This window comes from Syngnathus scovelli, chromosome 11 (assembly GCF_024217435.2).
Source record: "Syngnathus scovelli strain Florida chromosome 11, RoL_Ssco_1.2, whole genome shotgun sequence".
NCBI lineage: Eukaryota > Metazoa > Chordata > Actinopteri > Syngnathiformes > Syngnathidae > Syngnathus > Syngnathus scovelli.
The window spans coordinates 11935028-11961038 of record NC_090857.1 but is presented as its reverse complement, the minus strand read 5'-3'; the positions used below and the strand labels follow the sequence as shown (position 1 = coordinate 11961038).

At 46.0% G+C, this 26011-nt stretch overlaps 1 protein-coding gene across 1 annotated transcript in view; it reads right to left on the bottom strand.

The window, feature by feature from the left end:
• The window catches only part of LOC125976912 (semaphorin-3F), a 43487-nt gene that overhangs the window by 9273 nt on the left and 8203 nt on the right, over positions 1–26011 (bottom strand). The window contains exons 3-8 of the mRNA XM_049732917.2: positions 7603–7763; positions 7448–7510; positions 4757–4876; positions 3764–3853; positions 2346–2439; positions 1138–1257 (exon numbers count right to left, since the gene is read on the bottom strand). Of these exons, the coding sequence (XP_049588874.1) occupies positions 1138–1257; positions 2346–2439; positions 3764–3853; positions 4757–4876; positions 7448–7510; positions 7603–7763 (648 nt within the window). The remainder of the gene's footprint in view (positions 1–1137; positions 1258–2345; positions 2440–3763; positions 3854–4756; positions 4877–7447; positions 7511–7602; positions 7764–26011) is intronic.

Genomic DNA, 26011 nt, shown 5'->3' with positions numbered 1-26011 from the left:
ATACAACTGATGCTTTTACTGTCTTTAAGGGGATTTGCATTTGAATGCATTGTTTTATTACATGTCGTGTATTGAATGAGAGAGTTGTGTTTTGAATGTATTATTTTTTTAGAATAAATACTTTGTCAATTTAGTTGACAACATGGGGCAATGTGCACATTTAACCACTAACAGGCAGTTTTGACAAATTTTCTCGAGTTCTCCTTTCAAATGCTCCCACCTGTGAACAGCACGCATCATATGACTCATGAGTGGGACTCAGGTGTAGCGATTCCATGGACTATGCTCAAGGGAATCCTGTTGGGGGTAACGGGGTTAGGGGAAGATTTGCGAGAAGTGCGACATCGAGGGGCGAGGCTAAAATTGATTTGGCAACATCAACTGATGATGCTTTCCCAATTGTGGCTCATCAGCTCTATGAGTCACCATTGATGCGCTGTCCAGTTCCCATCGATGCCGACCTCGCCGTGGGCTTCTGCAGACGTGCGCTCAGCAATTAGCAAAGAACATTTAGGTACGTACACTTACATACGATAAAGACGATTAGAATTAAATTGTTTTTGTCACACTCTTCATTTTTGTTGGTGCGTGAAACTTGGCATTGAAACTTTCTCTTGTCTTATCAGTGCGGAAATAGTATTTGTTGTTCTTTGCAGAGGATAATATAAAAATATAAAAACTATTCGCCTGTGTATTCTTATATGGTCTTTCAGCAGCATCATTTGTGTTCAGCTATCTGTTGGTTGCTACTCCATAGATGCTAATTGTTAACCTATGATGCTTCCCATTGTATGTAACCATTAGCATGTCACAGGGTGCGTTGTCATGTTTTTTTTTTTCTTTGACAGTATCCTTCAGGTGAGAGTGATAATAAACAGACTAAAGCTTCTTTTTTTAAGAATATTTACAAATGTTATCTACCAAATGGCTGCTTGTTACGAAGTGATTTTCAACTATTAGCCCATCGATGAAAATTGTCCACAGATGTGATTGTGTGTACCCTTTTGTTCATTTGTTCCTAGGCCAAGATTCAAACCCAGGACAATTCACCTGTGAGGCAGACATGCTAAACACTGCAGGGAACCAATTTGTTGAATTATTGCTGGCTGTGGAACAAACGTCTCGTCTGGACATTACCGTTCAACCATCTGGAGTTGTACTGATCGGTCCTCATGGCTGTCTGCTTCCCCAGCGTACGGAAGATAGCCGAGTCGGTTCCCATGAAATCAATGTAGACTCCCGCATACAGCTCTCCATCTGTCAAGGCATACACACACATAGAGAACTGAGGGCGTTGCCAAGGTGAAGTCATAACGGACACAAAATCAAAATAACTCATCATGTGATCCGCATGCTGCAGAAAGGCTAATCACTCAAAAGTGGTGTCACACCCGCCACATTTCATTTAAATCATCTCACAACAACGTTCCAAAATGTCCCTGGTGCATGATGGTGGTGATTTCCCCTCAAAAAGATCAGCACTAAACCAAATTAGATTATGATCTGCCTGTAGTGCCGCGTTTGGGTCAAACCTGTTGACCTGGCGATACTTCCGCCAAAAACACGCCTATCACCCCCATGAGGGTAATCAGCAATATTTGGAAGAGCAACAGGATATGTAGAATCAATTGCAATCAGCGAGATTAACGAGGGTGAAGACGTTAAAAGTTTGAATGGCAGCTGTAACTATCCTGTCAAATTGCGGGTCAAATTGACCCGTTTTAAAATACAGTAGTCCCTTTAAAAATTAGGCAGATTAAATCTGTGTGTTCAACCACGAGCTGATCATTGCCAAAGTTGGCGTTCGAATATTTACAAATTCTGACACCATACGAGTAAATTCCTCATGTAAAGTGATTGCAGAGTCTCTTGTGTGTTTTATAAAAGTATCAACGGAAAAAATATCATTTTCTTCAATGCTCAACAGTTTAGCCTGCCTAAGTGGCAACTGAGAACTTGCACACACGCGCAGTCACACACACAAAGGTCACCAAAGGTCATGTCCGACCACCTGCACAGTGTACACCGATGACCAGACCACCCGCAAATTGGTAAGTAGGACCTTCCATCCTCTATCCTAATCTGAGGCTTTAAAGTCAGGTCAAATCAAATTTGCGCTATTCCCACTCTGTTATTTGGATTTCCACGCCGTACTGCGGCATAAGGAGAGCAAAAGATTGTCAATGGGGATACGGGTGTGGTCATCTCAAGTACGCCACGCTGGGTACGAACAGTAAGCACAAAAGATTTCTTTTCTTTCATTATTTGGGAATCCCGCACATTCTGAAAGTTGTTAAAAATGTGTGCGGCAGGCTTAAGTGAAGCAAAATTCAACATTTACTTACTGATCAAAGCGGAGACGCTGTTCAATTTGGGGTCAAAAGGACATTTTCCCTTCCCTGAATCCACTTTGCCCGGCTCAAGGCGGAAAATATATTCCTGTCGGGGGAATAAGAAAAAGTAATTCTTTATTTTCTCACTTCCCTTGTGACTTGCTAATAGATTTATTGTGTTTGGAGAATAGATTTTGGACAGGGGCAAAAAAAGTTCCTCCTTGAAGTTGCTGTTAAAGGCGGAGGGTTTTGGAAACAACATGAGTATCTAACTAAAAAATGTGGAGTTAAGAATGCTTGGCTGCAGCCCTGCAGGCACCGCTGGATCTGCTGAGGGCAACCAAAAGCACACAAAGGCGGTTTTATCGGTGAGATGAAGGCGGCTAAGGGGAAAAATGCTGAGAGCCTTTCAAAAAAACGCACTCCACTGCGCCTGTGATGTTAGTGGCTCAAAAAAAAAAGAGAACTCGTTATCCCTACAGTGAAAAGAGGACATCTTTAACATCTGTGTCAACACCGGATCCGGGTGAACCGGCACCTCGGTCGAGTCTTCAAAGCCAGTTGGCCACGCCACCAGCCATGTGGCACCCACAATTAAAATGTATTAGGAAAGTGAAATTTGACATTCATTTTATTACGATAGTGAATGTTGTGTGGAAATGTTATCTTTGACTTGTTAATCCATCCATCCATTTTCTGAACCGCTTAGTCCCCACGGGGGTCGCGGGCGTGCTGGAGCCTATCCCAGCCGTCATCGGGCAGTAGGCGGGGGACACCCTGAACTGGTTGCCAGCCAATCGCAGGGCACACAGAGACAGACAACCAATCGCACTCACACTCACACCTAGGGACAATTTGGAGTCTTCAATCGGCCTACCAAGCATGTTTTTGGAATGTGGGAGGAAACCGGAGTGCCCGGAGAAAACCCACGCGGGCCTGGGGAGAACATGCAAACTCCACACAGGGAGGGCCGGAGGTGGAATCGAACCCGCACCCTCCTAACTGTGAGGCGGACGTGCTACCCAGTGCGCCACCGAGCCGCCTTGACTTGTTAATATTGATTGCAATTAATTAATTATCTAAATAAAATAAAAACTTTATTTTGTATTCTTTGTATTTTTTTCTGAACTCTGAGGAATAGAATGCCTGTAATACTATAAAATAATGACATTAATATTAGATCTTGATTTGTTCTTTTTTAAAATGAAGACTGGTTACGGAACAGCAATTTTCCTGCACCTTTTTGGTTGACTTCCTGTAACCTCTATTTGATTTTCTCATTTTCACCCCTGAGGTAACTACGGTATGTCATGGAGGAGGCTGTTTATTTGACTTGAAGCCATGTCATCGCTACTCCGAAAGTGAGCTCTCCAGGTGGGCACTAGACTTTTAATTTGGTTTCTTTACAGAGCCCCCTTCTCAAAGCCCACCTTGGCCTCCAAAAGCTCTGACGTGGCACTCTGGTCTGCTGCCCGATTGGTTCTCCCTCCAGATTTGGGGGCCTGGAGGTAGTAGGAGCCCTAAAAGACAGACATGGCACATTTGGCCGTCTCGTTACTGACGCGTGAACAAAGACGGATTTGTCCGCTGGACGATAATGACACAAACAGAAGAGCGGAGAATAGACGAACAAAAATTGGGAACGAGGAAGGATTTAATGAAAAAAAAAGTATTGAAATGGATAAGTGCATGTCATGCAAATTTCATGCAGAAGACAGAGCAGAGCCTTTGTAACAGCAAGTGGATCTTAAGCATATTGTAATTCTTCGTCCCTAGCATATTTCAACCAAAATTGGCCAGACTGTTTATTAAGACACAGGGGAACTGTTTTATATTGTGATAAAAGCATAATCTGTCTCCGGTAAGGGCTTACTTAAAAAGCTGAATGAAAGCAGGCCAACTGATCTTTAGAATGAAACGTGACCCCCGCCCCATTTGAAGGGTGAGCCTAAACAGGCAAGCGCAAGGCCGGCAGCTGCGTCCCGCTCGCCGTCGGTTATCGTGGCTGCGAAGTGGGCGGAGTTAAGAGGGCGATGATGGGTGAGAGGCTCCGTCGGTTGTGATGTCTTTTCAGAGGCTTTTAGCTAGATAGAAAGACAGACCTACAGAGTCTGCTCTGTATAAACAGGTGGATGGGGAGATTACGGGCAAGGAATTCGCTGCATGTCCCATCACAGCGATCACTATTCCATAATGTGTCCCCCTTAAAATTCCTTCTTAATATCATTTGCTGTCAACGAATAAACTAATATGATAGCACTTTTCACAATGCCAACAACTGTGTTGTTTGGTGTCTATGATGGAAGCCCAGCCATGCAGAAAATGATGGAACAAAAGCACAGTGGAACCTGAGCTCCATTGACAGACAAGACTGTTAAAAGGAGAAAGCTTAAGGTGGAGTGGCACAAGGAGTTTGCGGTTACCTGCGACTTGCGTCCACGGTCCACGTATGTGCAGATGGGGTTGTACGCTCCCGTTCCGCACACGTACAGGTGAGTGCGGTTCCACGGTTCGATCAGGCGGATGAAGTTGCCGCATTCGCCCTTTGGGAGAAAACAATTGTGAGCACTTTTGTTAGGATCTCTTCAGATGAAACAAATACAACTGAATTAATTGTCTACATTATTGAGTTCATTTGAAAAAAATTCAATTATTAAATACCAGTTTGAAATTGCTTCTTTAATTGTTATTAAATCCTGCGTGAATAGTATTGTCACCTTAAAACCTAACCAGAACCTCATTTTAGGGACATCATATCACACCCACTTACTTACTGTTCTGTTATTTATTTATTTATTCCATCTTGTTTATTTATTTAACTATGTATTTTTGAGAGTGAAAAAAAAAATCGCAATCTGAAAAAAAAAAGCAGAAAGAAAAAGTATCTGCATAATACGCAATGCCCCACTGGTGGTTAATAAGCTCTCTGCCAACCTAGTAAGCCATCCATCATTTCCGCTGCTGGCTTGTTTGGCAGCTCTGTTCCATGCTCGGCCCCGGGCCGGAGCCTAGATCACTCAACGTTGTGAGAGAAAATCTAAAGAGCAGAACTGCGCAGCGTGTCAGGGTCGGGACTGTGGGGAAACCCAATTTTATTGTCCTAAAAATTTCTTTGGCACCGAATATTTGGGTACTGGCACTCGAAAACATGAGTAATGTGGCTTGTTCCGCATGCGGATGACCTCAATGGTAACGATGGCCACCACAACACTTCCACAAGCAAATAAAGAGGTGCTGCTGGCAGGTTCTTCTCTCAGTTTGCTAAGCCAGCTGTTTCCCTATGCACTCGGCCACGGGAATATTTGCAATTTGAAATTTCCTGATTAAAGTCCCAATGTTAAGTGGCCTTGATTAGCAATAAATTAAAATAATTGATGCCCCCTCTTTTGTTTTCAATTGCCTATATTAATAGCTCACCACTAATATGCCGGACGTTGGATGAGCATTTTTGGCAGCTCTTTGCAATACGACAGATGCGTGGGATTTCCTGGGGAGTGTGTGCTAGTGTGTGGTAACGTCTGTGTCTAGTTGTGCCCCCCCCCACCGAGAACACAGCGGGCATGATTGCCTTTGACCCCCCCGCCTGAACTGACATCCACTGTCAATTGCTTCTGAATTGTCATCATCTGTCTGGCCCCTAAAAAGCAGGTGAAGATTGCAGTTAAGACTCATCTCCCGCCAGTCGACGTTATTTCTTTTTTTTTTTCTGATGAAATTTCAAACCTGCTCACACATACAATAAGCGATGGTAGGCCGATACCAAGTAGCCGGAGGCACACGGAGAGAAAGAAAGAGAGAGAGAGAGAGAGAGAGAGAGAGAGAGAGAGAGAGAGAGAGAGAGAGAGAGAGAGAGAGGCAACGGGTCAGCGAACATGCACAAATGAACATTCCAGTTGGATAAACAGCAGGCTGCTCTCTCTACCTCATCACTCCCCTCCACTTTGCTCCTTCCGATGAAATGTGTGGGTGTACCTCAAAAGCAAAGGGATCTGCTTTTTGTATGTATTTCAATGATTAGCTACCACCCTATGCCGGAGATGAATGCATGTGTGGATCATATTAACACTTCAGAGAAGTCTGGAAGCTTCAAAAGGCTAACACTCCTTTTGTTTTCTGTTTGCCTGTTGGTTGGAGCGTGAAAAGTGAAATGATTACAAGATAATAAATTGACTTCCTGTGCAGTACTGAGGTGCCTTCTAGCTAGATTTTATACAGAAAACATTCCATAACTGAGGAAGCAAAAATACACAAAAGGCAGCAAATTCTACCCTGATTCGATAAGATTTGACAGGGAAAAAGCTATCATGTAACAATGGGGAGTTTCCATGTTTTAAAGTGAAAATTGGAAGGAACTGAACTGATTTGAATCACGGCTACATGCCCTGCATGTGCGTAGCAAACAAAGCACTAACAAACCTCCATGGGAAAATATGTTTACAAAAAGAAAACCCTTGTGGGTCGAATTGCCACATTTTAAATTCTGGTTGGGCCACATTTAGTTGAATTCCCTATACACCAAAATGACTCCTTTTAAAATTGGCATTATTGAGTGACTTTGGGTTCGGGACCCCAAAAGTATACATATACTTTTTGGCCGGATACAGGCGGTCTTGACATGTTGAGCCCACCCCAAAAAGACGATTCATTCATTGGAAGAATAATAAACCGAGATTCCAAGAGGGTCTTCACCCCGCCCGGGCCTTGAGCCCTCAAGATCCATACATATGTGATATGTGGAGACCAGGAACTGCTCCCTCGAGCGTCATTGAGAGCAGCTGTTCACAATCAGCAATCAACGCTGTCGCTATCCTGGATGAGAGTGTGACAGCTAAGTGGAATTTTGGAAGAAGACCCCCTACCCTCACATTACCGATGACCTCAGCGTAGTAGCAGTCACCAATCGGTGACCCAGCGAAGCCCCGCCGAGTCACGATTCAACATTGGAGATCTCAATCGTTTGCATTTGCACCAAATTTGACAATGTTGAAAGGTCGATTATCTGATGTCTCTAAAAGATTATTCTGAATGATTAACTTTTGGTGTGCAGTATTTTAAGCGTGATTTAGGCCAGCAGCAGAACATGATTTTTCCTGTTGTGCATTTGTAACACTCACATTGGTGTCTTTTCCAGACGAGACACATTCAGACTTCCTCTGAGGGGCGACAGGCCAGTGGATCTTTAAAAAAACGAAAAAAAAAGATCAACAGATTCAAACACAGAACTTTAGCCAAACCGTCTCCGGAGTTCTTTCAATCCACGAATCCTTACAATGAGTGGTTCCTTGTTTATGTCGTGCAGATCCAGAGACAGGATGTAATCTTTGCTGCCCACATACATGCGGTCGTGGTCCTCGTCCATGCGAAGAATTCGATAGTCGCTGGAGTTTAGCAAGAAGGAGAAGTGGTGAGCAGTGCCGGTCGACTTTAACTCTGTCAGAGAGAGAACGAGAGGGAAAAAAAATGCTTTTGTTGGAGGCTGTGGTGGTGGAAAAACATAGCGTAAAATTGGGAAACACAAATCACAGTCGCGGTCATATGGGATGCTGTGCAGGCTGCTCCGTTGTGGCGCCAAATCCTGGATTTATCCTCTCATTTGGATGGGCCGTAAGGTTATCTTTACCATTCGGAACCACCCGCATGCACAAGACACATAAAATGTTGCCACATGGGCATACGCAGTAGCAATGAGGCACAGAACCCTCAGACGCCCTAAAGTTATTTTACACAATATGGTTCTTATTTTAAAACAGCTAAGCGACGACATGCGTCTTTTTGGGTAAATATAAATAACTGCGTATTCATGCTCAGAGGAGTTGAAGGGGTCGGATATTGACCCGTCTATTCGTCACATCGAGCTGGACCTTATCCCAGCTGACTTTGGGCAAAGGATTTTTGCGTTAGAATTTTCCTCACAAGCTGGAGTGGATGTTCGTTCCACATTCTAAGATTATATATTGTAAGGTTTGTTGAAGACTCCAGATTGTCCATAGGTGTAAATTGGAATGGTTGGTTGTGTATAATGACTGGTGACCATTCTAGGGTGTAGTCACTACCCTGCCTCTCATACAAGTCATCAATCACACCCGTAATTCGATCTGCCCTTGGTGAACAGTGACAGGAAGAGTTAACATTATAAAATCCAGATAGGACTCAAGATCCTGGCTTTCCTCCGCCTCGTTTTAGCTCCGTCACAGAATGACCGGTCGTAAGAAAGTTCTCCAGACCTGCTCACTCCCGAATGTCTCTAATCATATCACGTGGAACGTTGCAACATCCGGACCCCCTCGGCAGGTGGGAGACTTGCCGGGAATAATTACGTGGCGAAAAGAAGACAACCCGGTGTCCGCCCAGTGCCTCCCAATCTCTCGCTTCCATTCATTCATTCATTCATTAAATTGATTTTCCAGAGAAAACCAGAGGACCTGCTCTTCAGGAGGAGCACACAATCACCCCTGCTGTTCCCTGGCTCGCTCACGAGGAATAGGATACACAAGATAAAAATCCACTTTCCTTGACCGTGATATGCCAGAACATCTGCTTGCTTTACTTTCCACTTGCTAAAGGACATGTTCAAATGGTAAGTTGAGTGCCAGAAGGCCTGCAGGCTTCTCAACTGCTGGTGGGAGTTCTTGCAGGAGGTAAAACGATATATGTGACTGGATGCTGACTAAAAGATAATCAATCTGTCACTTGCTATGACACCTCACACCGATCACATCTGCACGCAGCAGGGGTGCGAATGGGAACGGACCGCTACTAAATACGATCCTGTCTCAAGAGGTTTACGGGTAACTAGCTCAACTGACGTTGAACGTGTGGGTGCTTTACCAGCATCTGTTTAGTAACTGATGTTCTGGTCGGGTGGTTTTCTCACAATTTTCTTCAAGGTGGTCTTGAATGAGTTAATTTTGGTCTGCGTCCAAGTTAAATTACCTGTGTTAATACCTGACCGGACGACTAAAAGGTGAAAGCATTACAAACACGCGTATTTCTAAATGATCTTCATTTAAACAATGACATACTTTTCCGAATAAGTCGCTCCGGGTTTCAGCATCAAATGCAATCTACGACATATAAACAGTATAATTGCTGTTTGGACTGCATTTAATTTATATCCATTCTTTTCAGGTTTTCCTGACCCAAAGCCCCTCCGGCGAATTGTATTAATGATGTTATGCCGTGCGTGTATGATATTAAATCATACCAAAAGCAATAAAGGACAAGGAAGTCTGCATATTTCTGATAGCTTAATGTTTAGCAAAGAAGCAAGACTGCCTGGGGTGTGAAGGGAAAAAAAAAAAGACTCAACACGACCTGCGTGTTTGCGCATGTTCCTTTTACCACCCGTCTTCATTTGCAATCACGGACTCTATAAAAATGCAATATACAGTAGTGTAGATGCTAATAATGTCTATGGGAAGCAAATGAAGCATAAAATGCCATGCAGGACACTTAATAATACCACTTAGGTGAAATCCCGCCTCAATAACAAAGCCTGCGGAAAGATTCATTGCGCATTTAGGTGGAATACAATAACGCTATAAAAATACATGAATGGGTAGAACTGCATCAGTGGCATCCAAGAGACACGTAATGCTTTTGCATGTCGTGGAGACGTGTTGGAACACAAAAAAATGTCTATCAGTGCTTGTATACAAAACGCCTGGGAAACAATAAGGCTTTGATATAGTGTTAGAAAGCTCAATTCAAAAGCCACTGGTAAATTCAACAATGACAGTGTGTGTCTATGCAAACCACAGAATCTGTTGCATATTAGTGTTTCCAAAGCGGTGAGCGAGGACTTGAAAATTATTACCAGACAAATTGAAGCCAAATGCATTTTGTTTCCCTCTGATGTTTGTCTTCTATTTCATGCCTTTTGTGTTCACCTGCTGGATGGGCTCACTCTCCTTGCTAGTTAAAATCATGTTTTTCAGAGCTATTAGTGGCTGAGAAAAACTTGCAGCTTCCCCACATTCTGAGTACTTCTCATCAAGCCGCTAATAGCCTCCCAAATCGAGTCTCTGCTGAAAGATGAAAGGGGCTTTGGGGGGGAGGGAGAAAAATCCGACACACTTGTCCAGGCATCTGTGGCATGTTGCTTGAATTCTCCTTCGCTTGATGTCAAGGCGTGGCTCCTCCGTGCTACGGCTTGTCTGCAGCCGTGCGTGCACAAATGAAGGAAGGCCTCGATGAGTGAACCATATGTGTCGTTTTTCAGATGGAAAATGTGAGGTAACTTTGCTAACCAGTTGTACATACATATATATTTCTAAAATATGTTTTATTACAGGTTCATTAATCATAATTATTATTGACTCGGATGGATGTGCACTTTGTGCATTCAAGGCCTGAGGTTCATGTATCGTTTTTTTTTTTTAGAGTTGACTTTGGCTATCAGACAGTCCTGCCTGTGCTTTGTGTCGGACTCGTAATCACTCGCTGGCCTCCCTGCTGGAAGTCGGGTCTATTGACTCAGAACACGCCTCACGGGAGCTGATTGCCGCTTACCTGCGCCTGTCAAGCAGAAATAATTGCAAGCAGATTACACCTTATCTCCGCGCTTCCGGATGCTGTCGCTCAGATGCTCTTCACGCTCGTCTACCGCTGATGCACAGTGTGTGCATGCGTGTGTGTGCACTAAGAAATAGAGTTCTCTGATCCCCACATCAAATCTCAGACACCTGCCTGCCTGACTGCCTACACGGCTGGAAAGCAGAAGAAACATTGATTCAAGGAGCCGAGGTGACTTCCTGAGCAAAAATAGAGAGAAGAGATTAGAACAAATCTATCGCCGTCATTGCAGATGACAGGAAAGGTTAATTAAAAGCTCAAGGGAAGATCGGATGGAGTTGAGGAGAGGGGTGTCAGGCAGGGGACAAGGCGAAGGACTCGGATGCAGAGTCGTATCTATCTGGGATTTATTCCAGCAAGCACTCAGAGCAAAAGTACAAAACAAAGCGCCTCTTGCGAGGGAAAACACGGGGCAAAAAGTACAAACAAAAGGCGTCGCACTGTGGCGAGTCAAAAGGCTAAAAGTACAAATCAAAACGCCTCTTTCGAGGGAAAACGTGTAGCAAAAAGTACCAACAAAAGGAGTCGCACTGGAACGAGACAAAAAGGCGCTGGAGACCCAGGCACAACCAAAAGCGTCGCTCGGCGGCGAGACAAAAAGGAGAGTTCTTTCAGAGAGTTCGGACATCAAGGAATCGCTGGTGGTCGGGACGAGGCTAGACACACTGGCACAAGACAAGGGGAAGACACGGACTAAATACACACAAACGGGCGGGGACACAGGTGATGACAATTAGTATCGATTACGCGGGTGCACACAATCGGGATCAGGGAAGACAAGACAACCAACACCGAGGAAGGAAACACGAACTGAAACGGAAGGAATGACAAAATAAAACCGGAAGTAAAGTTACGACAATTGACGAGACAAAAAACTGAAAAAATAAACGCGACCGCATGACAGAACCCCCCCCCTAGGGCCGGATCCCAGACGGCCCAGGAGCCCCAGGGTGAGCCGCATAGAAGTCCTCAAAAAGTCCCGGGTCCAAAATATAACTAGGCGGCACCCATTGCCGCTCCTCCGGTCCATAACCCTCCCAGTCCACCAGGTACTGCCAGCCCCGGCCTCTTCTGCGCACATCCAATAGTTCTTTGACGGTGTAGGCCGTCCCACCGTCCACAGTCCGCGGAGGCGGAGGGGGCGCCGGATCCGGCACCAACGGGCTGTCCACCACCGGCTTGACCTTCCCAACGTGAAAGGTGGGGTGGACTGCAAGGGACCTGGGCAAGCGTAGACGCACCGCGGCCGGGTGCACGACCTTGGCGATGGGGAACGGACCCACGAAGCGAGGCGCCAGTTTCCTGGAGTCCCCCCGGTGGGGAAGATCCTTGGTGGATAGCCAGACACGTTGACCTCTCTGGTACACGGGCGCCGGACGTCTCCTCCGGTCAGCCATCCGCTTTACCCGGTCCCCCTGTCGGACCAGCGTGGCCCGAGCCGCCGACCAGACGCGATGACAGCGGCGCACCAAGGCGTGGGCCGAAGACACCGTCACCTCCGGCTCACTGTCAGGGAAGACAGGGGGCTGGTAGCCAAACACACACTTGAAGGGGGACATACCTGTAGCCGTGGTGGGCAGGGAGTTGTGGGCATACTCCACCCAGGAGAGGTTCTTGCTCCACGAGGAGGGGTTCTGGGAGACCAGGCAGCGGAGACTTGTCTCCAACTGTTGATTAATACGTTCTGTCTGTCCGTTTGCCTCCGGGTGATAGCCTGACGTGAGACTCACGGTTGCCCCTATGAGCTTACAAAACTCCCGCCAAAACCTGGATACGAATTGGGGCCCTCTATCGGAAACTATGTCTTTCGGGAACCCATGAACCCGGAATATGTGGTCCATCATCACGGTGGCCGTTCGTTTAGCGGACGGGAGCTTGGGCAAGGCGATAAAATGAGCCATCTTTGAAAATCTATCCACCACTGTGAGTATGGTGGTTCGCCCATGCGAGGTCGGAAGCCCGGTGACGAAGTCCATAGATATCTCCGCCCACGGGCGCGAAGGAATGGGTAGGGGATGCAGCAACCCCATGCGGGCGCCGTGGGCGTTCTTATTCCGGGCGCAGACGGGACAGGCGGCAACGTATTCCTTGACGTCTGCCCTCATGGAGGGCCACCAGAATCGCTGCTGGATTACGAACAGCGTTCGGCGCATGCCCGGATGGCAGGAGAGTCTGGAGGTGTGAGCCCAATGGATGACTTGGGATCGTAATTGAGCAGGGACAAATAGTCGGTTCTCAGGGCAACCACTAGGGGGTGGTTCGTTACCATTGGCCTGCTGTACCCGGCCTTCGATAGGCCAGGTCACGGCTCTAACCAGGCAATGAGAAGGCAGGATAGTCTCAGGCTTCTTAATTTCTGGGTCCGAGTTGAAAACACGGGAGAGGGCGTCAGGCTTGGTGTTCTTGGTTCCCGGTCTGTAGGACAAAGTGAAGTTAAAACGATTGAAAAAAAGTGACCAGCGGGCTTGGCGTGAATTCAGTCTCTTAGCTGACTTAATGTATTCTAAATTTTTATGGTCTGTCCAGACCAAAAAAGGCTGCTGTGCTCCCTCTAACCAATGTCTCCATTCTTCTAATGCCAGCTTGACTGCCAACAGTTCGCGATCCCCCACGTCATAATTCTGTTCGGCGGGCGTCAGCCGTCGAGACAGGAACGCGCACGGATGGAGCTTGTTGTCGCTCTTGGCCCTCTGCGAAAGGATGGCACCTACTCCTTGATTGGAGGCGTCCACCTCCACCACAAACTGCCGCGACGGATCAGGGAGCGTGAGGATGGGAGCGGTGCTGAAACGGTTCTTTAGCTCCTGGAAGGCCGCCTCCGCCTCTGCTGACCAGCGGAAGGGGACTTTAGGAGACGTGAGCGCGTGCAAGGGAGCCGCTGTGGCACTGAAGCCCTTAATGAATCGCCGATAAAAATTGGCAAAGCCCAGGAATTGTTGCACCTTCTTGCGTGAGTCAGGGGTAGGCCATTCCGTTACCGCGCTTACTTTCGCCGGGTCCATCTCTACTTTGCCCGGGGCTACGATGAAGCCGAGAAAAGAAACGGTGCTCTTGTGAAATTCACTTTTCTCGGCCTTTACGTATAGTTGGTGTTCCAGGAGTCGTTTCAACACCGTCTCGACGTGAACCCTATGGGTCTTCAGATCTGGGGAGTAAATCAAAATATCGTCCAAATATACGTACACAAACCGGTCCAAACAGTCTCTCAAAACATCGTTTATCATGGCCTGAAACACAGCGGGAGCATTGGTGAGGCCAAATGGCATGACGCGGTATTCAAAATGTCCTCGATGCGTGTTGAACCCTGTCTTCCATTCGTCCCCTTCCCGGATGCGCACCAGATGGTAGGCGTTGCGCAGATCTAACTTGGTGAACACCCGGGCTTGCTGTAATTGGTCGAACACGGTCGACATCAGTGGGAGCGGATACCGATTCTTGATGGTGATCTGATTGAGGGGACTATAATCAATGCAGGGACGTAGGGTGCCGTCCTTCTTGCCCACGAAAAAGAACCCCGCCCCCGCAGGCGACGACGACGGTCGAATCAGCCCTGCTTGCAAGGAGGAGTCTATATATTCATTCAAGGCTTGCTTCTCAGGTCCCGAGAGAGAATACAGCCTCCCCTTGGGTATCGTTGATCCCGGCAGCAGGTCAATGGCGCAATCATACGGACGGTGGGGAGGCAGAGAGGTAGCCTTGGCCTTGCTGAATACCTCGGCCCATTGGTGGTAACACGCAGGGACCCCGGTTAAGTCTGGGGTTGGCGCGTCTGGAGCGGAAGGCACAGGGCGCGGGTTAGACTTGATACAGGAATCATGACAGTCGGACCCCCATCCCGTTATTTCCCCTGATCCCCAGTCTATAGCGGGGTTGTGGCGTTGAAGCCATGGATACCCGAGAACGAGAGGGTTCATTGGTGAGGTCACGACATGTAGACGTATATTCTCCTGGTGGAGGCCAATTGACAACGAGACTGGTTCGGTTATGTGAGTTATCTCAAAGAGTGCCTGTCCATTGAGTGCCTTAGCTTTCACGGGAGTGTTCAGTAGCTCAGTCTTTACCCCGCACCGGCGAGCAAATGCCCAGTCTATCAAGCTTTCGTCTGCTCCTGAGTCTATTAATACTTCGAGTTCTATCTCTCTTCCCGACTGGGTGATCCTGCCCTTGGGAAGCACTCGCCCCGGGGACAGAGCCGCCGAGAAGGCGCTTACCTTCAGGGTCCTCCTCACTGGACAGGAGAGAAGGAGGTGTCCGAGCTCGCCGCAGTAGTAGCATCTTCCCTCTCGGCGCCGCCGTAACTTCTCCTCCTCTGTTAACTTGGCTCTGCCCAACTGCATCGGTTCTGGCTCCTGGCGCTGCCGATCCCCGTACGGCCTGGAGTGGTGAGCGTCAGGGCCGGCTACTGGAACGAAGGCGGGAGCGTTGCTGCGTCGGTGCTTTCTCCACTCTTGCAGCCGGTTGTCAGTGCGGATAGCCAGAGCGATGAGGGCGTCGAGGTCGGTGGGAAGATCTAAGGGGATTAGCTGATCTTGGATGGGTCCTGACAGGCCCCGGAGGAAGATGTCATATAGTGCCGCCGCATTCCACCCGCTCGTCGCGGCCAGCGTGCGGAACCGGATGGCGTAGTCTCCGACGGTGTCTTGTCCCTGGTCTATCTGACAGAGTTGGCGAGCCTTGTCTCGGTCAGCGGAAATGGGATCGAACACCGTTCGCAGGGCCTGGATGAAAGCGGGGAGAGAGTGACAGGAGATGGAATCCCTGGCCCATTCCGCGGTGGCCCATGTGCGGGCCCTTCCCGTCAGGTAGGATACCATGTAGGCCACCTTGGAGCGCTCGGTGGGGAATTCTGCTGGGGAACTCTCAAAGTTCATCTCGCATTCTGTAATAAAAGCCCGGCTAAGGCCGGGTTCTCCGGAGTAGCGCTCTGGAGGAGCCAGTCTGGCACTGCCAGTCATGGGACCTCTTGCAAGGGAAGGAACGGGGGAAGCGACGGGTGTACTGGAGGTCGCTGCTGGTCCCGCGTTTAAGAGCGAGAGCACTTCCTGCATTTGCTGACCCAGCTTTGCTACTTGGGTGGCGACCGCTCCTCTGAAATTTTCTTGATTCCTAGCGAGTCCTCGGATCTCTTCTCCCAAGTCGCCCACCTCCCTCTGGTGCTGGGCGAGCAGTGAGGCATGGGAGCGCACTGTGGCGCACAGGTGCTCCGACTCTGCCGAGTCCATGTCTGGCCAGTGTGTACTGTCAGGCAGGGGACAAGGCGAAGGACTCGGATGCAGAGTCGTATCTATCTGGGATTTATTCCAGCAAGCACTCAGAGCAAAAGTACAAAACAAAGCGCCTCTTGCGAGGGAAAACACGGGGCAAAAGTACAAACAAAAGGCGTCGCACTGTGGCGAGTCAAAAGGCTAAAAGTACAAATCAAAACGCCTCTTTCGAGGGAAAACGTGTAGCAAAAAGTACCAACAAAAGGAGTCGCACTGGAACGAGACAAAAAGGCGCTGGAGACCCAGGCACAACCAAAAGCGTCGCTCGGCGGCGAGACAAAAAGGAGAGTTCTTTCAGAGAGTTCGGACATCAAGGAATCGCTGGTGGTCGGGACGAGGCTAGACACACTGGCACAAGACAAGGGGAAGACACGGACTAAATACACACAAACGGGCGGGGACACAGGTGATGACAATTAGTATCGATTACGCGGGTGCACACAATCGGGATCAGGGAAGACAAGACAACCAACACCGAGGAAGGAAACACGAACTGAAACGGAAGGAATGACAAAATAAAACCGGAAGTAAAGTTACGACAATTGACGAGACAAAAAACTGAAAAAATAAACGCGACCGCATGACAAGGGGAGGTCACCGAGTTTTGCTATCAGATCAAAACGTAGTCTTCATTATGTATTAGAGCGAATATGTAAGGATTAAAACATGAAGAGGATTCAATGAAAAAAAAAGAATGCACAATTTTTGGGAGGTTTGTTGGGTCTCTGGAGTGTGAAATTAAATTAAATTGAAATATCATGTCACAAAATCATAATAAAGTTTGACATTATTAAAAAAATATATACACACAAAGGACAGCTTCTTTTCAAAGCTTTGAGACTACAAAGGTTCCGGGGTGAAAGCTCATCCTCGGCCTGTCACACACTTGGACATAATCTGGATTATCTCCAGGTCAGGAGAAAACATAATGATACCTCGGAAGGAGAAACACTTGAAAGGTGCCAGATATTTTTTATATCAAATGTAGAAACAAACTATGGATTTTTTTTCTATAGAGTGTTGTTGGCCTTAAAGGTGGTTGCTATTTCATTTTTTTTTTTTTTTTTCAAAGAGCTGCGTTTTGTAGCTGTCTCGGCGTGGTGTCTGTGAGCAGTCAGGCTATAGGGGATTACTGAGAAGGTCTGAAGAATGAAAGGGAGCTGCTTTAAAAGAGTGAAAATCCTCCTCTTCCAAACTAACCTTGCACTCACGACAAATGCTCTTCGTCTTCGTCAGCTGTGCTAACACACACACACACACACACACACACACACATGCACGATACTCTTTCTCATTTCGTATTTATAGATTACTCCGAATCCCCTTTTCCACTGACTTTGATGAAGTTAGTCCCAAGAAGAGCCAAGCTATCAATAAATCAATTTCTCATTCATTTGGAGCATTTTGTCCATCAAGTTTACGTCTAGCTGGCGGCAAATGAGATGGAGGGGGGGCAATTAGGAGGTAAATTTAGCGAGACCATTAGACCCGAGTGTTGTTGATTCAAGGTTCACCGGGGACAACAGCCACCCCGACCCACTTTCCATACACGAAACTCCCCGCGGTCATTTTTCACAAATGGTTTAGAATCTGGAGGAGTCCCACTGTCAACTTTAAGGACTTCCATTTGTCAAAAGGGCCCATAGAGAGCACCGAAAAGAAACTTTTAAACATATACGAACAGCAGCGAGGGGTGAGAGGTTCCTCAAGGTTCTCATTCCAGTCCCCTGCACTTTTACAACAGTCGAGGTAATTCCAAGAAAATGTCAACGGTGTTAAATACCTGCACTAAGCACCACACAGGGTTTTGTTTCCATCTGTTTATGTGGAGGTGGGGCAGGGTCCTACATCATTTTAATGATCTCATCTATGGGTTGAATTGTCTACGTTTGAACACAACTGGATAGCTAATTATGTATTGATCTGTTTTCTGAATGCCTATCCTAATTTGGTGTGCAACTAATTTGATTGTATTAAATGTATGGCCAGTTAGCATTTTTAAATCGGGAAACCCCGACGCTAAGTTTTCCTGGTCAAAACATTTAATTTATTCACTGAATCATTTTTGGGGGAGATGTGTGTGCCAAACAAAGATGTTAACTTTGTCCTCTATTTACAGAAAGATATTTTTGGTATCTGAACAACATTCATTTTGTTTTTATTCTTTGGACTTGCTCGGAGCATTATTTCTGCCAGGCTTGCATACCAGCATTTAAAAAATGTTATGGCAACCCTTTTTTTCAAAATAATAATAAAAAAATCTTTTCACTCGGCCCCTCTCTCTGCATGTTGATTTATTACCTTGGGCTTCCTCTCCTCTTCGGCTTGCCTGATTTTATCATTTACAGCCAGTCTACATACCAGCGCGTTGAGATAACGCACCTTTTGCCGTCGGTGCCTTTACTCTTTTCTTTTAGCACCCAGCATGCCACGAGTGGGAGGGGGGAGCGTGCAAGCATGATATACACAGTGATGATGCCTCTCTGACATTTTCATTTGTACCAAGATGTCGAAAGGGGAGTTTATAATAATGGCAAGTGGTTAAACAAAGCATCCAATTGCGTATTTTAAAAATTGAGGTTTGTATTAAATGGATGATTGATTCTGGGGGAATTTACATTACGCCCGTCACTTGCGGTGTTTAAAACCTTTCAGGAAATGAATAATGACTAATCTGTCATTTTTGTGGGTTATTCTGATCAAACATAGTTGTGTCATAGTTTGGTGGTGTAAATCATTGGCGTCAAGAGCTTCATTGACATGAACTGACTCATGAGTTACATCTTTGTAAAAAGCAAAGAGGCAAAACCTGGCAAAAGATACAAAAGTAAATAAATACTACAAATAAATCAACAAGTGGTGCCGCGTGACTCATTAGTTCACCCCCATGAAAATTAATTCCACAGCAATTCCAAATGTGAGGGAAGAGTTTGGGGAAGACCCTTTTCTCTTCCAGCATGACAAATCTAGGCAAACCTGGATGAGTTTTTTTGAAAGTATTTTAAGAAAAAATAAAAACTCCCTAATGTTCTTCTGGGGCCAAATTTGACTTCCTAAAGATATAATGAGCAATATATCTTTACTCCTTGTGATGTAAAGCGTGAAAATGGTGATTCATAAGAATGATACAATTACAAAATACTCTGTAGAGCTCATTTCCCGCACTAACAGTGATGCATTATTTTCACTTCTGCTAACTTCCCAGCTATGATGAAGTTTAGTTCTCAATGAATAACTCTTGTGTCCACACACACCATGTGGTGCATTCTTAGCAAACCTGGAGACAAAAGGCAGGAAGACATGCACATAATTTACAGCGCTGGTTTTTTTTTTAGTTTTTTTTTTTTAGTAGAAACACAGAAATTGTTTTCCTTTGAATGGTTTGTACACAAATATGGGGAACCGTCTAAATAAAAAAATGGATAAAAGCAGCTGGCTAGTCCAATAGGCTTAATGAATTCACTAGCTGTTGATGAATGCGGATGGCTCAACTTGTACCCTTGAATAAACTCAATCCTGCATTGGGTGCCAAGCCCAAAGGTCACTGAGAGGTCTTCAATGTGCATCTAAGCCCAGCCTCAGTCCCAAATGGCCAGCTAATAGTGCGCATAGGCTGGCGGCATCTGTGAAGTTGCCGGCCATTAATGGGCCCCTGGCAGAGACCCATCTGCCCCTGCATGGTCAACATAATATCGCTGGGTCTAATGCTGCACACGCCCACTTGACCCCACAGTAGAGGAAAAACAAAACAGGGGTCACCACGCCTCCCTCCATCTTCAACCGACCAGGTAGACATTCTAATGCTATATGACAACTGCGTAACGCTCAATTATGGTGGCTGGGTGTCTGTCCGACAGCTCTCGGTGGAGCTCATTTAGCAGCGTCCCAGTTGGAGGCCTGGGGGGGAGAAGCTGCTCATTTTTGGAGAGGAGGAGAGGGGGGGACAATTTATGGATTCTCAGCAACAAAAGACAGAAACAAGCAAAACATACAAGGGGGCGTAGTGAACAATCTCACAGTCAAAAGTTTCACATTTGTCAGACAAGTAAGGTTGCTAGTACATGACACAAATCTTTCCATAATGAACCTAAATACAGGTCAATTGAATTTGACTTTCTCCAAACCATTTTCATTGTAAATAAAATAAATTTGTGAGAGAATCAAATCAAACCATTGTGGCCCAGCATGGGTCTTCATGCAACCCGGCCTACTGTAAAATCAGCAACCACCAGCCCGGACAGAACAAATAAATTCCCGATCAACTCAAGACTGTCTGCTCAAAGAAAAACACACAGATCTTAAATCCCCCGGAGCAACCCAGGAACAATATTATGGTTTCTGTTTAAGGCCTTGGTGAGAGCAGCTTTACATGTGTGTATTTTCTGTACCCTGAATGGGACTAGAGTCAAACATGCACATACCGACAATCAGGCCAAGTATTAGCATTTTTCCTCCCTCACAATTAGAGTCAGCAAGTATAAACATGATTCTGATGATGATCCCATGGTGTGATGTCTTTTTTGGAGTGCTTATCCTGTGGTCTGATGTGTGTCAAGTGTGTTGTTTTTACCTTCCCTGATCTGTTCAGAAAACAGCTATGGCCAACAACTGTAATGTTAAACCTGATCACTAATTACAACCACAAATCCCTAAGTGTGCCTTTTTTAAAAACAAAATTCCTCTCCCTTCTGATCATAACTCAGCAATGGTGCGATTGTTGGACATCTCTAAAATCTGATGATTATCCTGAGGTGGTCTACGTTGAGAGTGATTTTTTTTTTGATTCCCACGCCTGATCTGCTCGGAAAAATGTTGAGGCCAACAATTGTGAATGTTTAACCTGTTCAATGTTATGTGCTGAACAGCACGTTTGGCTGAGCCAATCCGTGATTGTGGGATGAAATGTAACGACAGCCAATCAGAAAGCAGCTTGAATTTTATGCTGTTCTCACAAATATCACGCATCCATCCATCCACACAAAAACGTTTGAACCTATGGACCCTGGTCTGAGTTTTGGAATGTGGGAGGAAACCCATGCAGGCACGGGGGGAACATGCAAACTCCACACAGGAAGGCAAAAGCCATTAACAGTTCCTTTTTTGACTGTGACTATTTTTTTACTCAAAGTGCTTAACTGAAGTCCTTTAAAACCGAGTCAGGTTGGTGAAAAAAAAAAAATACACCCCCAAAGAGATTTGAATTATTCCAGTTGGCCACAATGTGAACACCCAGCATTCGATGGGAGAAACAGAACATCATGCTATGGTGCATTTAATCCATCCGTCAAAGTGTGTGTGTGTGTGTGGGGGGGGGGGGCGGCAAAGACATCCATCATTTCTTAACGGGAGAGCGGGTGATGATGAAGCTGACGATAGTGGGAATAGTGGGAGGTGAATTGGGGGAGCTGTGGTCAGGGGGAAGGGTGACGCCATTGGAATGCCATTATCCTTTCGTTGGGAGGTACTTTTGGATGATCAAGAATTAGGTAGTAAAGCGTATAGTAAGGCCATGATCGCAGACTGTTGATGAATGCCATCTTGAAACAATTGGAGCAAAAATGGAATGCAGCAGGCGGCTACAAGTAGCGGAGCCACTGATTACGGTCCAAAGAAGCATGTCATGATTAAACAACGGTTTAAAAAAATTTGAATGTTGAAATTAAGATAGCACGTTTTTAAAATGTTGAACTAGATGAACTCCAACCAGACCAAAGCTCCAATTCCCTTGAAAACAAACTAGTCAGGGGCTAAACGAGCGTCTGTATTTCCGACGCTTGCTTTGACTGCGAGAAAGAAAATGTCACTCAAGTTGAAGTGAGCTGGCAGCCATTACGTCTTTAATAGGAATTGTCTGCTCATCGAAGGGCCTCGCGCTCTCATCCCGGCCGGCGATTAGAGCAGAGCAAGCGCCAAGGTCAGCCTGACTGACAGACCTTTAGATTACTGTCTGTCTGTGTAATCCAGGCTCTTTTTTCACTCCCGGTGGCTGAGTGACATTCTCACCCCTCCCATTCCCCGAACCCCCCAGCGCCTGTTGATTTGCTGGCTTTCACATTTGACGGACAGATGGAACATCCTACCCTGTGACCCTCTGGTCTTTGTTTCACCCGTGACCACAAGGGTCAGTCTGAATTGGGTAAATTGGGGGAGGAAAGGGCTTGCAAAAGGCCTTAGTTGGGAGGAAAAAAAAGTCCAAATTAATAAGGGGCAAGAATGACTAGAAAGGGATTGCAACTGCATAAATTAGGGTTAGAAGAGGGTGATACACTTAAGTGGTGTCTTGAGCATTCCATTTTAGTTACGCAACGTCCTTCCTCTCAGCTGGGGAGATGTTCATGTAGGTATGACAAAACAAAGTACTAGCTGGAACTAGCTGCTTTTCATTGAAGATAAAGTGAGAGGGAAGTGTCTTATCGTTGGTGAGAAAGGAAACATGCCCGAATGATCTGGCTCACAGTTCCCTCCATCCAACTTGCCTGACAAGAAGGAGGCCAGTGAGTGCACAGACACACGGAGGCTAAAACCTTCTTATCTTACACCGTCATACCTTTTCATAAATCTGCGCTTAGCCAAACGCTTTGCACCGATAAGACAAACAGAATGATCTTGCAGAAGTCTCTTCTATGCTACTCTCTGTTTCCATCCAATCTTATTTTTTCTCATTTTGTTTTTGAACTAATCAGATGTGAAAAGTAATGATGTCTTATCCCAACTTGTGGCAGGTTTGTTTGCAGTCTGTCATTTTCAGCTCAGGCAACTTTTCAAGTGGTCAACTTGGAGTGACTCATTTGCAACATGAACGCAAAAAAATGAGCAAGACTGCAAAATGTTATCATCAGAGCTCCACAATAAAAACAAAGTTTACAATGCTCCTTTTTTTTCAAATCCTGGATTGATTGACTTGTTTGGACTTTTTACACTTGACAATATATTCAAAAGGAAGTTAAACAATTAAGTGCACTGACATGTCTGCAGTGACATGCCCAAAAGTTGCTCTTGGGTTCACAGTCTAATTGCCCAGAACGCATTTCAAAGCTTTGTGACTAATTAATCACGCACAGATGCTTTAATAGGACAGTGTAATCCAGATACGCTATTGAAAAGCCACATTTCATGCTCTGCACCAATCCTGATGCTGGCACAATCAAAAGCCCGACCACTGAATGAATTCCCAGCGTGTAACGCTCGCTAAATGGGATTACGCATCCACAAAAGGACCATTGTCAAGTTACGTCTAAGACATTTTTCTTTACGGCATTTCTCAGCAGAATCAACAACATTAAATCCAGATATGTCAAACATTTGTTTTGTCGGGTCGTCCCGTCAGCTCTAAGGGCCAGTCGTTCATCACGGTACAGAGGAGGCCGATGTCATCAACAACGTTATTAATGATGTTTGAAGGTTTCTTGGAAGGAAGTGATAAATGAGAAGCGGGGTACACGCATAGAGACGGTCCTGGTGCGTTGGGTATTTGGTTTCCTGCAGGAACGAGAGACTTACCAATAAACTTAACAATAATAAACAAAAACATCTTTGGAGAGCTTCTATGGAAAGATGAAGAAAGAGTAGATTTGGAGATTTTAATAGGTAGTAGAAGAAGAAATAAAAAACAAAAGTTTGGAAAACCTTCAGCTTGTTTGGTAACTACATTGTGCTTGCAGAACTTGTCGCAATTTGTCAGATGAGCGGGCCTAAATCGCGAAGGAGGGAAAACGCGGAAATTTATCCTGTTTGTCTGTATGCGCATTACCCCGCTTAAGATTCGGCCAATGCCAGCGTTGTAGGCCACTCCTCCTCCGCTTCCCAGGCGGCATGAATGAAGTAAATTAATGACGGTCTCAGCCTACACAAACGCCCCTCGTCTATTGAGACCATGCGGTCCATTCACGGGGATGAGTGAGGCGTCGACACAAACAACAACAATGACAATGGCGACACAGGAGGCCCTCCTTCCTCCCACTATTCATTCATCCATATGCATGCGTTCATACGCCACAGACGCCGCCGACCTGTGTTGCCAACATGCCATCGGGGACACCTAGAGAGGGTTCCTGAGAACAGGATGAGCGAACAAAGCTCGCAGGCAGAAGGGGCGTGAAGAGGGCAGGCATGGAGAAAATCTTGGCATCAAGTCTATGCCAGTGGCCACAATGACCAGGCATGAGAGGCCATCTCCTCCCCTCCGCAGTCAGAACATTATCAGGGTGCCTATCAGTGCATGAAGCCAGAAAACAAGGCCTGGAAAAGCTCACATTCCATCGTATTCTGCCCAGAAGGGTTCAGGGGGTTCTCACCCCTGAGGCATGACCTTCAGACTTGATCGCCACTTGCCAGAAACCACAGCCGCTAATGCTCAACTATCTATCTGAAGCAAGAGACATTCAAATGAATATACGGCAAGGCTAGCATGTACCTCAAAACTCGAAGGTAATGACGTTAGCATCTGACCGCGGCTCGGTTTTCAGCAATTAAAGCATCCTGTGTGGATAAAAGTCAAGGCGAGGAGTGTACTCCATACGATGAAATACAGCTCCGACGGCAAGGAGGAATGTTCCAGCTCTTTTCTAATCCAATAGTGGAGACACCAATTTTGCAAGCTCCCTAAGGATCATGGTCAGGCCTGATTTCTCCCACAATCCTAAAGACAGCGTGCTGGTCTTCAGCCAGGACTTTAACACACGCCGGACATCTCTCACCTGAGACACATTTAAAGCAGTGCTTGAGGTTAGCCAGGCCCAGCCAAAACATTAAAACGCACTGACGTCTCATTTAGGACGGAGATGTTTCCCATAAACGTGGACAAGGCTTTGAGTTTATCCAAACTGACTGCACCATTAAAGATTATGTTGCGCTTTTAAAACATAATACGCAAAAATGTATTTGAGCAAATCCTGACATCAGATTTAAACTTTGAGGGCTGAATGCAAAGTGGAGTGTCTGGGGATACTCTTCATCATGTCCCATAAACAAATCATAAAAATTCCAAGCAGCATTAACCGCTTGAGAATCAATATTCATAGCAGTATTTATTCTGTAATGTAGCTTTGTTCTTCATCCATATTGCTGATACCATCTTCTACGACGAGAAGCTCCTCGAGGCCATTGAAAGGGGCTACTTCGGAGCCGTGGCAAGAGTCCAAGTCCGATGAGGAAAAACCATCTCGACCCAAACTTATCCACAGTTAATAGGAAACAGGCGCATAATCTATCCTCAGTATTCCCACGTACGCCTACGCTCTTTCTCCAATCCCTCCATCTATTCACTCTCATAGGCTGATAGCAAAAGTGACACAGGTGCCCTGCAGTCCATTAGCGCGCGTGGAGCCCCCGCCAGCTCCCCTTTTGCATTTTCCTCTGAATGCCTTCCACTCCTTAGTTTTTTACTATGTTCCGGAATATGGTTGTCTGTCCATACCGGGAACGCACAAAGGAACCATCGACATACTGGTCATGATCCATCCTTTGTTTGCCCAACTGAATTTGCTCGGAAAAGTAGTTGATAATCTGATATGATGGAACTTGTTGCCAAGAACAAACAATACAGTAGATCCCTGAATTTCGATTTACAGTTGTAGAAGGCTGGTCGATGTTCAATTTGTCCACTATGTGTCCTTGTATCTTCTTCAAGTTCTGAGCTTCATATAGTTACAAGTCAAGCGTGGGTGCATTAAATCTCCTCAGACAGATGCCAACAATAGCTGCACACTAAACGCTCACTGGACTCTGAAGCAACATTGCTTTCGTTCTTCACGCGCACCTGTTGTCACAAGATGACCGATGTTCCCCTCCGATGAGCTTCCGGCAAGCCGTTACAGCACCAAATACAGTACGTGACCTACT